Genomic DNA, 13,757 nt, shown 5'->3' with positions numbered 1-13,757 from the left:
CACGGTGCTGCTGTCACACACCCTGGGCAGGGGTCCCCATGGGGGTGCTGCTGTCACACTCCCTGGGCAGGGGTCCCCATGGGGGTGCTGCTGTCACACTCCCTGGGCAGGGGTCCCCATGGGGGTGCTGCTGTCACACACCCTGGGCAGGGGTCTCCACAGGGTGCTGTGCACAGAGTGGGGGGCTCTGGCAAACCACTGTCCCCCATCCCCACCGACAGCTGCCTGGGACAAGGCTCTATTTCCACTCTATTTCCATGGTTTTCCCCCTCACTTTTCCCCTTCCAGCTGCAGGGGGCACATTGTGGGATCCCAGGGGACACCCCCACAGCTGTGCCACCACCCAGGGGACACCCCCACAGCTGTGCCTTCCCACCTCTCCCACCCAGAGAGACCCCCAGAGCCATGCAGTGCTATGGGGACACAGCCCCCCATGGGTCCCCATCCAGCCCCCCTGGCTCTGGGGATTCCTCCTTTTGGATGGGTGTCCCAGGCTGGGAGTTCTGCTGGGGACTGAGACCCCCACAGGCAGACCCCAACCCCATCCTGAGCCATCCCCTGCCAGGCTGGGGGCACTGGGGTGCCACAGGCCCCTCACCCCTTCTCCTCCAAACCCAGGTCTTGACGCTGAGTGTCCCCTGGGGACCCTGCTGGGACGATGGTCCTGTTGCCATCCCCTCCCTGCAGACACCATCCCCAGATTAAGAGGTTTCTCAGTGCTGTTTTCTGCCTGCCAGGGCATTTATTCCCTCTCAGGAAGAGACTCCCAAGCTCCTTTAGCACTAAGCCTCTCCCAGGAACTCATTTCCGGCACCCAGAGAACTTCCCAGCACTTCCCCTCCCGCTGACCTCGGCCTCTGAGCACAGGGAAGCACCCACACCCCGTGCCCAGCTCCCCTGTGGCACAGCCCCTCTGCCTGGGCACAAATCTGGGCCTCCAGGAGCACATCTGGGTGCCCAAATGCACATCTGGGTGCCCAAAAGCACATCTGGGTGCCCAAGGCTGACCCCACCTCTCTGAGCTCCATGTCCCAGCTGGGTGGCAGAGGCAGAGCCCACACCCCCGAGTGTGACAGCAGGACGGGGTGCAGTGTGTCACCCGTGGGTTTGGGGGGCACCCCGTGTCCCTGTCACCTTGGCTGCCTTTGCCACTGTCACTGTGGAGCCTGTGGCTGGCCCCGCTGTGTGGCACAGCTGCCCCTGAGCACCGTGAGGCCACCCAGTGTCCCTGCAGTGTCCCACTGGGGTGAGTGTCACTGCAGGCTGTGCCCCCCTGGCACAGGGGTGATTTTTTGAGGTGACACCTCTCTGCTGTCACTGTGCTGTACCCACACAGCCAGAGGGTGCCTGTGTGTGGAGCAGCTCTGAAGGCCACCCAAAGGGACGTGGTGTCATCTCGCCTCCGGCCCTGCCGTGTTACTCAGCACTTCCAGGACACACAGTGGCCCTGAGCCAGCCAGACAGGGAGACTGAGCTGCCAGCCCAGCCTGCACCCCACAGCCTGCACCCCACAGCCTGCACCCCACAGCCATGGGGGGATGGCTGCAGGCCCCCTGTGCCAGGCACCCTGCTGTGCCAGGACAGCCGTCACGGGACACCCGTCACGGGACACCCGCCGTGCCAGCCCGCAGCCCACGGCTCTGCCCCAGGGGCACGTCCCAGAGGGATCCCACGGTCTCTGTGCAGGCATCCAGGCGTGGCCTGGCCATGATCACACATCCCTGGGCACAGCCACGGCTCCCTGGGGCTGCAACAAACACGGCCCTGGCCATGGGAGGGGTTCTGGACCCAGCCCTGGGACCTGTGTGGTCCCGGCTCCACGGCCACCACAGACAAGGGGAGGGGTCAGGACCCCCAGCTCAGTGGGGACAGGAGCAGGGCTGGGGCAGGGGGAGGTGCAGCCCCAGACCCCCAGCACTGCCGTGGCCCCTCTCACCCTCTCACCAAATCCCTGAGCATCCCTGAGCCAGCGGCGGTGCCCTCATCCACCCTGCCCAGGCTTGGAGGGAGATTTGGGGAGGGGGATTGGGATGGGGGTCCCTGCAGAGCTGCCAGGCCCTGCCATGGGCTCACAGCCCTGCCTGTGCCCACAGAGCCCACTGGGAGGCAGGGGCTGGACAGAAGTGGGGGCAGGTGCACCGTGTCCCAGCCCCAGCCCTGGGCTCGCTCCCGAGGCCACCAGGGACGAATCTGCAGCATCACTCTCATCACTCCCCCTTCCCACACGAGCTGCTTTGTTGTGCTGAGCACAGCACACTCGTGCCACCGGTGACCCACTCCCCTATGGCCCTTCCCTCCCATCCCTGCAGCTCCCACGCAGTGTCCCCGGGCCACCCCAGCCCAGCCCCACAGCAGAGGCTTGGGGACCCTGCCCTGCCTGGAAAGGTCCCTTTGCTGTGCACCCTGGTGGGCACCTCCCGCAGGCTCCCTGCTCGGGATCCGTTCCCACTCCACACGAGGGGCTGGGGGCACAGCAGGCACCCGGCCCCATTTGTCACCACGTGTGTCACCACGAACCTTGTACTTGATGGCCAGCAGCTCCGTGGCCTCCTGCTCCTTCCGCAGGTCCTCGATCATCTTCTCCTTCTCCCGGAGCAGCTTCTGCTTCTCCTCGCTCACCAGGCTGTGGTCATCCTGGATAGCGGCTTTCTCCTCTTCCAGCCTCTCCTTCTGCTCCTTCAAGTAATTCTCCATGTTCTTCTCCAGGCCATCCTCATTCTCATCCTCCCCTTCATTGTCCACAGTGCCCTCTCCATCCATCGCTTTCTTCCTCCGGCTGCTCCTTCTCCTCTTCTTCCCCAGCATGCCGCGTTTCTCCAGCTGCGCTTTCAGCCGGACGATCTCCTCCTGGAACTCCCGCAGCAAGGTGTCCTTGGGGTCCTCGTTCACCCGGGGCTTGTTCTTGATGTTCTTGGCCCTGTTGGCGAACCTGAGGGTGGAGAGGCTCTCCTCGTAGCTGTGCGAGGCCGGGCCCAAGGTGGCCACCATGATCGTCTTGGCGTTGCCGCCGAGGGAGTCCTGCAGCAGGCGGGTGAGCTTGGAGTCCCGGTAGGGGATGTGCGTGCTGCGGCCGTCCACCAGCGCCGAGATGACGTTGCCCAGGGCCGAGAGGGACAGGTTGATCTTGGAGGCTTCCTTGGGGCGCTCTCCGTGAGCCCCCATTTTGTTCTGGCGCTCGCTGCCCGCCAGGTCCACCAGGTTGAGCTTGCCCACGCGGATGTGCTCCTCGCCGTCCGGCCCCGTCTCGCTGCACTCGATGGTGATCAGGAAGATGGCGTGGGAGCGCGAGCTGTGCTCGTTCATGTTGGTGCTGCCCACCGAGCGCGTCTGGCTGCCCAGGTTCATCACGTGCTCGATCTCCTTCACGTTCTTGGTCACGAAGGACGAGAGGTCCTTGATGTACACCCCGGTCTCGGGGTTCTCCTTCAGCTCCAGCTTCTTGCTCTGGTCCTTGGCGAGGAGGTCCCTGATCTCCTCCTGGTAGATCTCCAGGTACGAGGCCCTCACCAGGTACTGCTGGTTCTGCGAGCGGGAGATGTGGGTGAAGATGTGTTCGAAGGCGCTGGGGATGATGCCGCGCTTCTCCGGCTCCGCCCAGGCGCCCTGCATGGTGTAGGTCTTGCCGGTGCCGGTCTGCCCGTAGGCGAAGACCGTGCCGTTGAAGCCCTGCAGCACCGAGTCGATGAGCGGCCGCACCGTCTCATCGTACAGGTCGGCCTGCTTGGAGCTGGCGTCGTACACGGCGTCGAAGGTGAAGGTCTTGGGCAGCTCCCCGGGGGCGGCGCGGGGGTTGCGGATGCTCACCTGGCCCAGCTTCACGTCCAGCTCCAGGACGCGCTCGTATCCCGCCGCCTCCTCCCGCCGGCTCATGGGCCGGCACCGGGCCACCACCCGGAGCGCCTCGCAGCCGCTGCGGGGCTTACCGGCCATGGCGGCGGCGGGCGGGGCCGGCGGCGCAGCGGGGCTGGGGGGCTCAGCCGCGCCGCCCCCGCGGCATCCCCGGGGCCGAGCCCGGGGCCGGGGCGGAGCGGGCGGGGCCGGGGCGGGGGGCGCGGGCGGCCGGGGCGCGGCGGGGCGGCCCCGCCGGGCGCTCGCTCATGGCAGCGCGGCCGCTGCGCCCCGCCCGGTGCGGGGATGGGGCGGGCGGGGCGGGCCGGGCCGGGGCGCGGCCGCGCCGCGATTGGTGCGCGCTCCCGCGGCCCCCCGAGCGCGCTCCCGAGAACGCGCACCCGCAGGCGCGGGCGGGAGCGCCGCCGGCCCCCCCGGGCACGCCGGGAGCTGTAGTGCGGCCTTTGTGCGGGCGGGATGCGGGCTGGGGGCACGGCTGGGGCTGGGGTGAGGGATGCGGGGCTGGGATGCTGCGCTGGAATGCAGAATCGGCATGCGGGATGAAGGATGCGGCATCGGAATGCGGGGTTTGGATGTAGGATGAAGGATACCGGTCTGCAGGGCAGGGCTGGGACTCAGGGTTAGGATATAGGATACAGAATGCAGGACTGGGATATGGGATCACAAATGCAGGACTGGGATGTGGGATGAAGGACTGGGATGTGGGATGGAGGATACAGGATTAGGATGTAGGACAAAGGATTGGAATGTAGGGCTGGGATGCAGGACTGGGATGTGGGAAGGAAGATGCAGTCCTGGGGTCCAGTGCTGGGATGCAGCACTGGAATGCAGGACTGAGATTTTGGGCTGGGATGCTGCACTGGAATGCAGGATGAAAGATTCCAGATGAAGGATTGAGGATGCAGGATGTGGCACACGGGATGTGGGTTGCAGAGTGCAGGATGCAGGATTGGTGGGAGCGATGGAGAGAACTTTTGTGGAATGCAGGATGTGGGATGCAGGACTGGGATTTGGGAAGCAGGATGGTGCAGGGTCCATGATGGGGGATCAGGGATGCAGGACAGAGGCAGGAGAAGCAGGACAAGCAGGGGATGCCCAGTCCCAGCACTCTGACAGGGACAGAGCTCTTTCCTCAGTGCTGGCATCCAGCACAGGGATAACATCCCATCCCATCCCATCCCATCCCATCCCTGTGGTGTTTGGGGGTCCCTGGGCTGTCCCAGGCTCTGTGTCCCCTTTCCATCCCTGCATGGCCCAGTGGGAATAATCCCAGTGCTTCACGGGGCTGTGGGGGGAGATTAAACATCCCTGTGGTTAATCAAGTCTGAGCAGCCACCCGTTCCTTTCCTGGAACCAGATTATCCCATAATCAATTAATTAGGGTATTTGCTGCCATACACAGGCCTGGTGCTATCCCAGTCCTCTGGCTCCAGGAGGAGCTTCCAGGCAGGGACAGTCCCCAGTCCCCTCCCCAAAGGCACAGCCCCAGCCATGGAGGGGAACCAGGATGGAGGGGAGATGGAGGGACAATGGAGGGACAATGGAGGGACAATGGAGGGGATGGAGGGGAGATGGAGGGACAATGGAGGGATGGCAGGATGGAGGGGAGATGGAGGGACAATGGAGGGATGGAGGGGCAACCCCTGGCTGTGGTGGCCCAGCCCCAATGTCCCCAGGCTGTGGGGACAGCTGGTGGGTAGCACACAGGAACAGGAGGATATTTAGCAGGGCATGGGACATGGCAAAAAAACAGAGGGGACATTCAGGGGCAGGGACATGTAGGGACAGTGGGATGGGTAAGGACACTGTGACATGTCAGCTGGGGCAATCTGTAGGGACACGGTGACACAGGGAGGGTGAGGTGACATGTGTGGGCAGGGTGACACGTAGGGACACAGTGCCAGGTGGGGAAGGTGCCAGGGAGGGCTGGGTGACACATGAGGACAGTCCCTTGCCCACAGGTGTCAGCACAAGGCCAGAGTGTGCAGGTGGTGGCAGTGGCCTCGGGGCTGACCCTCAGGATTGTTCCTGGGGTGGGGGGCTGAGGGGACAGTGACCCCTCACTGTGGCCATCCTGAGCCAGCCCTGGGATGCCTGGGCAGGGAGACCATGGGGCATCCACCCACAGACACCCTGGAGCAGCCAGGGCAGAGCCCTGAGCCCCCTCTGTGTATGGGGTGTGTGGGGACATGGTGTGTGTGGGGACATGGTGATAAGGTGTGTCTGGAGGGTCCTGGTGGCCTGGCTGGTGACATCCCAGTGCAGCTGGCATGGGATGGCACATGGGAACTGAGATTGCTGCTAGATCCTGAGCCAGGGGACACTGAGCTGGCTGTGGCAGGGGACATGGTCTGGGTGCCACACAGGGTGGGATGACATTTGGGGCCTGCATCTGTCCCAAAGTGTTTCCAGCAGGGCTGGGGGATCCCGGTTTCTGTCACCTTGGATTCCTGTTCCTCCCCATCCCAGGTTCCCACATCCTAAAACCACCCTGGGACATCCCAGCCGTCCCTTGGGCACTGTGGCTGCTGCCAGGACAGCACAGACACCCCTGAGAGTACCCAGCCCTGGAAATCTGCTTGGCTTTGGGTACTGCAGCCATCCCTGGGACACCACAGCCAACACTGGGACACCATGGCCACTTTTGAGACAGTACTGCCAAACCTGGGCCACCAAGGGTATCCCAGGACAGCACAGCCACCTCTGGGACACTGCAGCCACCCCTGGGTACTGTGGCCACCCCAATTCCCAGCTCTTGTGGGTGACTGGGGGATCTGAGGGGGTTGTGGCCCCATGTACCCCATAGTCACTGGGACACAACACCCTTGGCTGGCACTGAGAGGGACATGAGACCTTGGGACTTCCATCCCACAGTCTGCCCCAGCCTCCTGGCATCAGCCAGAGCCAGGGGGGAAGATCAGGCAGATGTGGGAGGGAAGGCATGCCCAGTGCTGGGGTGATGCTCTCCCACCCCAGGGACCCTCTCCCATCTCCTTCAGCACTGCCATCCCTGTGGCATTGCAGGGGAAAGGCTGATAAAGGGGACATGATAAAGGGGACATGATAAAGGGGAAAGGGACATGCCAGGACCTGCCCTGTTCCCCTTGGGCTGCTCCTGGTGTGGGACTGTGGGACTGGGCCCAGCTCCCCCTCCCAAACCCTGCTCTGGGATTGTCTCAGAGCTGCTCCCACTGCAGCCCCACCCAGGGCCAGCTGCAGTCCCTCATTCCCAGATCCTGGTGCCATTCCCAGCTCGCTGCCATTGCCCAGCCCTGGAGCACTCTGTCAAAACCAAGGTCATAACAGGAGCACTGCACAGCTGCCAAAACCTTCTCACCTCCTCTGTCCCTAGGGAATTGTGCTGGAGCTCAGGAACATCCTCAGGTCAGAGTGCTGCCTCTGCTGCCAGGGTCACAGGGGGCACTGCTGCTCCCAGGGAGGACCTCTTCCCTCTGCATGCTGCTGTGGGGACAGATGGAAGCACACAGCTGGGAACAGGGAAATCAGTCTCTGTTGACATTCCTCAGGCTTTATCTTGGTGTTGGGCCAGCTGGAGCAGCCCTGGAGAAGAGCCTGTCCTCCCTGGTGGGGAAAGGACACATCCCAGGGTGATGTTCCCAGCTCAGGCTGCAGCTCAGAGGGTGGATCCTCTCGTTTTCCCCACTGATGGCCCTTCACCCTCTCACTCTCCTGGCTGCTATGGGGGGAAGGGATGCTGAGGGTCCAGCAGCATTTGGCTGCTTTCCCTCAAAAGCAGCCTGCCAGCATTGCCAGAGATCCAGTGGGTTTGTTTCCCATTCCCCTCCTCTGTGGCAGTTTTGTGGTTCAGCTCAGCTGTTTGTGGCACTCCTCAGCCTCCCCATGCTCCTGGCTTCCCTCCTGCTGTCCCCATCTCCATGTGCCAGATTGCTGGTGGGGGAGCTTGGGAAGCAGCAGGGCCTCAGGCTCCAGCCACCCTTTTGGGCTGAGATCAGAGGTTTTGTGGTTTTTCAGGCTGTGAACCGAGCAGGGGCTGCCCAGGCACAGCACAGGAGGGAGGGGAAAGGGGAGCTCCCAGGCAGGATGGGAATCATTCCAGTGCAGGATTCACCCCAATCCAAAGTGGGGGAGCTGGAGGGGCCAGCAGAGCTCACACTAAGCCTGGATTTAGGATGGATCAGTTTGCCAGCAGCTGACTCCTCTATAATTAGATGGCAGCAGTGGAACAGGAGCCAGCTCGGGGCTCAGAGCTCCAACACCTCCCCATGCACAGGCATTCCACATGACCCTGGGTGTGTAAACAGCCACAGAGGGATGAGCTGTGTCTCCTTTCCAACAGGGACACAAGGAAAACAGCCACAGAGGGATGAGCTGTGTCTCCTTTCCAACAGGGACACAAGGAATGAAAGCTGTGCAGAGAGCTGCCCTCCTGCAGGGTTGCCCCTGAGGAGAAGATGAATCCTGCTGGGATGGCTCAGTGGGGCTGGAAGGAGCTGCAGCCCTGCCTGGGAGCCCACACTGCCCAGTGCCCCTGCTCTGTGGTCCTGAGCCATGTCCTGGCTCTGTGTGACCTCAGTGCCCTCGTGCCAAGGTCCTGCAGCTCCAGGCTGTGCCATCCCCACCTCTGCCATCATCTCACACAGGAGCTGAGACAGGGAAAGGGATTGCTGGCAGTGTGGGAGCTCCAGGCTTTTATCTTGGATCGTGGATTCCAACAGATGTGGAGTGAGCAATGTCTGTGAGGCAGCAGATTAAAGGATTTAATAATCTGCTGGCAAGAAGTAATTGAAAAAGGCAGAGCTCTGGCTGATGCACCAGGGCATTCCCACGCTCCTGAGATCCCTCCAAACCTTCCAGCAAGCACAGGAAATCCCAGTGTGTGTGGGGAGGCATTATTCTCCATAGATCCAGGGAGTAAACCTCATCTTCCTTCACAGGTAACTGTAGATGTGTCAGTACTGAGCTGCCAGGGAGCTCCTCACAGGAACAGAAAGTGGCCCTGCCTCCGTGCTGTGCCCATGGGGACAGGGGTTACTGGTGAACTGCTGGATTTGATGTCTCCAGGGCTTTTCCAGCATCAAGGATTCCGTGATCCCGTGACTGCAGGTTCGTGGTGTGCCTGTGAGCACTGAGGGGAGCAGAGCTGCCCTTGCTGGAGGTCAAAGCCTCATTCAGCAGCAGGGGATCCATCCATCACTGCTCCTGGTTCCACCCCTGCTTCACTCCCTGATTCCCAGCTGCAGGAAACAAGGCTGGGACTGGCTCTGACAGCACTGACAACAATGCTGGGCTTCTTGCCCTGCTGGGGAGCACAGACCAGGCTCACACCAGCGATGCCACAGGGCAGGCATTTCTGGCTGCAGCCACAGGGGCTGAAGCTCAGGAGGGGGAAGCTGTCCTGGAGAGGCAGAGCCATGGGAACATGGAAGTCCTCAGGCATTGCAGCTGGGAAGGAGCCCTGAGAGTGCCCTGGGCAGGGAGCTCCAGGTGTGCTGGCAGAGCCTGGCTGAGTGCCCCGTGCTGGCCCCGCCGTGCCCGAGGCCAAGCCGAGGTGACTGTGCAGAAATCAGAGACGTGCCCGGCCCACAGAGCTGTGCCAAAGGCACCGGGCTCCCTCTGTGTGCCCTTTGTGTCCTCCCTGCACTGCAAGTGCTGACTGAGTCCTCCTCCTCCCCACAGAGGCTGGCTGGAACAGAAATAAGGGGGGAAATCCCCGTTTCAGAAACATGGAGCTGCCTTTCTTGTTCCCCTCACCTGCCTGGGAGATGGGTGAGAAAAGGTGAAATCCAAGGTGGTGAGAGGCTGAGCCTGCTGGCAGCAGGGCTAGGAGCTGCTGCAAACACCAGCCTGTCCTGCCACTGCCCAAACAGCCTTAGCAGGAGGGACAGCTGGAGGCAGAAGAGACAATCTGTGGGGAACCCCTCTTGCTGCACTGTCCTTCCCTCTGCTGAGGAATTCTGACAAAGCTTATTTGTTACATTGGGCTTTCCTGGGGTGTCTCAAAAAATTCACCAGAGCTGACAGGGGCTCAGCCTGGACAAAAGGAGCCTCAGGCGGGACCTTGTGGCTCTGCACAACTCCCTGCCAGGAGGGGACAGCCAGGGGGGGTCGGGCTCTGCTGCCAGGGAACAGGGACAGGACAAGGGGAAATGGGCTCAGGCTGGGCCAGGGCAGGCTCAGCTTGGACAGCAGCAGGAATTTCTGCATGGAAAGGGTGCTCAGGCCTTGGCAGGGGCTGCCCAGGGAGGTTTGCAGTGCCCATCCCTGCAGGTGTCCAAGGAAGGGCTGGATGTGGCACTCAGAGCTCTGGGCTGGGAACAAGGAGGGGATCAGGCACAGCTTGGGCTGGGAGGGATTTTCCATCCTCAGGGATTCTGTGAAGGATTCCTACAGGTCACATCCCTCCCGAGCTGTGAGCACAGAGTATTCGGTGTTTTGGTTTTGTTTCCCCAGCCCTGCTGGGTGTGCTGGCAGTGGGATCCCAGCTGTCCCTGCACCCTGAGCCCCAGCAGTGGCTGTGCTCAGCGCTGACACAGCACACCCAGCACTCTGCAGCCTCCCAGCCTCCCAGCACGGGGTTATTTTTAGCTCTTTGCTGGAGCTGTGTAAGGGCGCTGCACAAACACTTCCTCTGTGGCTGAGCAGATCAGAGGGGAAAGCTCTGGTGCCCATGGAGAGCTCCGTGGCACAGGCACTGCCACAGCCCGGTGCCTCCAGGCATTCCTGGCAGCTTTGTCAGCGCTGGATGTTCACACCTCTGTTTACAAGAAGCTTTTGTCCTAGACAGCTTGCTGATGGACTTCACACTTCAAGGAAGGTTATCTTTAGGGTCCTGGAGGGGAAGTGGTGCCACACAGAATCCCAGCATCCCTGAGGCTGGAAAATCCCTCCCAGCCCATGGAGCCCAAGCTGTGCCTGATCCCCTCCTTGTCCCCAGCCCAGAGCTCTGAGTGCCACATCCAGCCCTTCCTTGGACACCTGCAGGGATGGGCACTGCAAACCTGCCTGGGCAGCCCCTGCCAAGGCCTGAGCACCCTTTCCATGCAGAAATTCCTGCTGGGAATCTCACATATCCCTCTGCAAGCAAGACAAAGTGTTTTCTGTCCATTGTGTAAGGCTGGTCCTTGTGTCACATTGTTAAATGTTATCCCACAGGGAAGCAATCCCTCAGGAGATGCCTGACAAGCACAAAGACACCTTTGGTCTTGGTGGCTCAGGCAGGAGACCATCACTGCAGGACTGGGAGATTTGGAGATGTCCAGGCAGAGGTGGAGCAGCTCCCCCAGCTCTCCCTCTCACATCCTTCCCAGGATCTTATGTCCTGATCCCCAGAGGACACTGCTCTGTGAGGAGAAATTACCAAATGAGGAGGAATGAGGTGTAAAGGGAGAGCCAGCAGGAGCTGGCTGCCTGTCCCTGGGCTTTGCAGGGACAGCTGAGCAGCAGGAATTGCAACAGCCAGCTGGAGAGGTGCCCTGCGGCTGTCTGTGGGACAGAGCTGGGAGTCAGCAGCCAGTTGTGCAACAGGAGCAGAGCAGTGACACGCTGGGCTTGCTGGTTCCTCACTCACAGCCCCACAGAGCAGGGCCCAGCCCTGGTGCTGGCATGGAAGAGCTTTTGTCACCCTGGAGCCACTGGGAACAAGCTGCTCTGTGTTCTGCAGCTCCTCCCCCAGCCAAGGCAGGGCACAGGCCATCACAGACCACCAGCCCTGGCTGCTCCCGTGGAAGGATGAGCTCCCACAGACCCTCCCAGCCCTCTGAATCCTTCAGGTTGGAAAAAACCTCCCAGCCCATGGAGCCCAAGCTGTGCCTGATCCCCTCCTTGTCCCCAGCCCAGAGCTCTGAGTGCCACATCCAGGTGACACCTGCAGGGATGGGCACTGCAAACCTCCCTGGGCAGCCCCTGCCAAGGCCTGAGCACCCTTTCCATGCAGAAATTCCTGCTGCTGTCCAAGCTGAGCCTGCCCTGGCCCAGCCTGAGCCCATTTCCCCTTGTCCTGTCCCTGTTCCCTGGCAGCAGAGCCCGACCCCCCCTGGCTGTCCCCTCCTGGCAGGGAGTTGTGCAGAGCCACAAGGTCCCCCCTGAGGCTCCTTTTGTCCAGGCTGAGCCCCTTTCCCAGCTCCCTCAGCCTCTCCTGGGGCTCCAGCCCCTTGCCCAGCTCTGTTCCCTTCCCTGGACACGCTCCAGCCCCTCCAGGGCTCTCCTGGCAGGAGGGGCCCAGAGCTGCCCCCAGCCCTGGAGGTGCCCCAGCAGTGCCAGCACAGGGGACAGGCCCTGCCCTGGCCCTGCTGCCACCCCAGAGCTGGCACAGCCCAGGGGCCACTGGCCTTTTGCCCACCTGGGCACACCTGGGCTCGTGTCCAGCCTCTGTCCCCAGCACCCCCAGGGCCTTTTCCCCCTTCCAGGCCCTGTGTCCCCACATGAGTTGAGACAACTCATCCTGCAAACAGTGGGAAATTACTGACAGCAGGATACTTAGTTCTGACAGCAAATTGCAGTTGGCAGTGTGCAGGATCAGACCATGGGACAGCTTGGGATTGAATATGAGGGGAGCGTTGGGTCTGTGTAAAACCTGTGATGGAGCACCTCAGTGCCTTCAGTGCTGGTTCCACAGTCTGAGTCTTAGAAGAAAGTTTGCTCCCCTGTGTGGGAAGAGTAGTAGAGGGCAGGGGTCGGTGGGATCTTGGGCAGGAATTGTTCCCTGGCAGGGTGGGCAGGGCTGGCACAGGGTGCCCAGAGCAGCTGGGGCTGCCCCTGGATCCCTGGCAGTGCCCAAGGCCCGGCTGGACACTGGGGCTTGGAGCAGCCATGGATAGTGTCCCTACCTGTGGCAGAGGTGGAATGAGCTGGGTTTTGATGTCCTTTCCCACCCACACCTTCCCTCCATGCCGGCAGTATCTCTCCTTTCTCGCCGCTCCGGGCCGAGTCCCCTCACGGCTCTCTGCCCCCTCACGCCTGCGCCGCCAGGGGGCGCCTCCTGCCCCGCCCGCGGCCGCGCTCTGCCCGCCCGCCATGACGTCACCCCAACCCCTGGGGGAGGAGGCGAGCGGAGCCAATGGGAGCGCAGAGAGCGCGGCGGGGGGCGGGGCTTGAGCCGGCGCAAGGGCGGGGCCGACATGCCCCGGGTTCGCGCGGCCGCGGTGACGTCATCACGCGGGGGTTCTGCGGACCCGGGCAGGGACCGCACCTGAGCGGGGCAATGTCCCGTGAGGGCTTCCAAAAATCCCACCCAACCCTGCCCTGTGGCACTGGGAGCCATTCCCTGTGTGCTGTCCCTCCATCCTTGTCCCCAGTCCCTCTGCAGCTCTCCTGGAGCCCCTTCAGGCCCTGCAAGGGGCTCTGAACTCTCCCTGGATCCTTCTCCTGTCCAGGTGAGCACCCCCAGCTCTCCCAGCCTGGCTCCAGAGCAGAGGGGCTCCAGCCTGGAGCAGCTCTGGAGCTCCTCTGGGCTCTCTGCAGCAGCTCCAGCTCCTGCTGTTGTTGGAGTCCCCAGGGCTGGGGCAGCTCTGCAGGTGGGGTCTCACCTGAGCACATGGACACAATCCCCCCTTTCCTGGGGGGATCAGCCCAGCACAAGAGGGGTCTCAGGGCCAGGGCATATCCAGCCTCTCTCACCCATGAACACCCCAAGTCCTCCCCAGGGCTGCCCTCCCTCCGCTCATCCCCAGCCTGGATCGATCCCAGGGTTTGTCCCGACCCAAGCGCAGCACCAGCACTTTGTCCCGTCAAACCCCACGAGATTCTGGAGCTTTTCCATCTCCGGGCAGCCCCGGGCCGCCAAAACCAAAGCAAAAACCGCACGAAATAAACGAACTCGGGGCCGCTCGGTGACGTCACCGCCCCTCCGCCCCGCCCTCCCCGCCGCGGTGACGTCACAGCGGCGTGCGCGCGCGCCCCCGCCGGGCCTGCGCGGTGCGTGAGGCGGG

The 13,757-nt window shown here is 62.5% G+C and overlaps 1 protein-coding gene across 1 annotated transcript in view; it reads right to left on the bottom strand.

Annotated features, from left to right (window-relative positions):
- KIF3C (kinesin family member 3C) overlaps positions 1–3,939 on the bottom strand; it is a 15,376-nt gene extending 11,437 nt beyond the window's left edge. The window contains exon 1 of the mRNA XM_033055672.2: positions 2,518–3,939. Coding sequence (XP_032911563.1) covers positions 2,518–3,930 — 1,413 coding nt within the window. The 5' untranslated portion in view covers positions 3,931–3,939. The remainder of the gene's footprint in view (positions 1–2,517) is intronic.
- Positions 3,940–13,757: the final 9,818 nt, after the last annotated feature.

This window comes from Catharus ustulatus, chromosome 3 (assembly GCF_009819885.2).
Source record: "Catharus ustulatus isolate bCatUst1 chromosome 3, bCatUst1.pri.v2, whole genome shotgun sequence".
Taxonomy (NCBI): Eukaryota; Metazoa; Chordata; class Aves; order Passeriformes; family Turdidae; genus Catharus; species Catharus ustulatus.
Note: the sequence above shows the minus strand (reverse complement) of the source record. Positions and strands in the feature narration are given on the sequence as shown.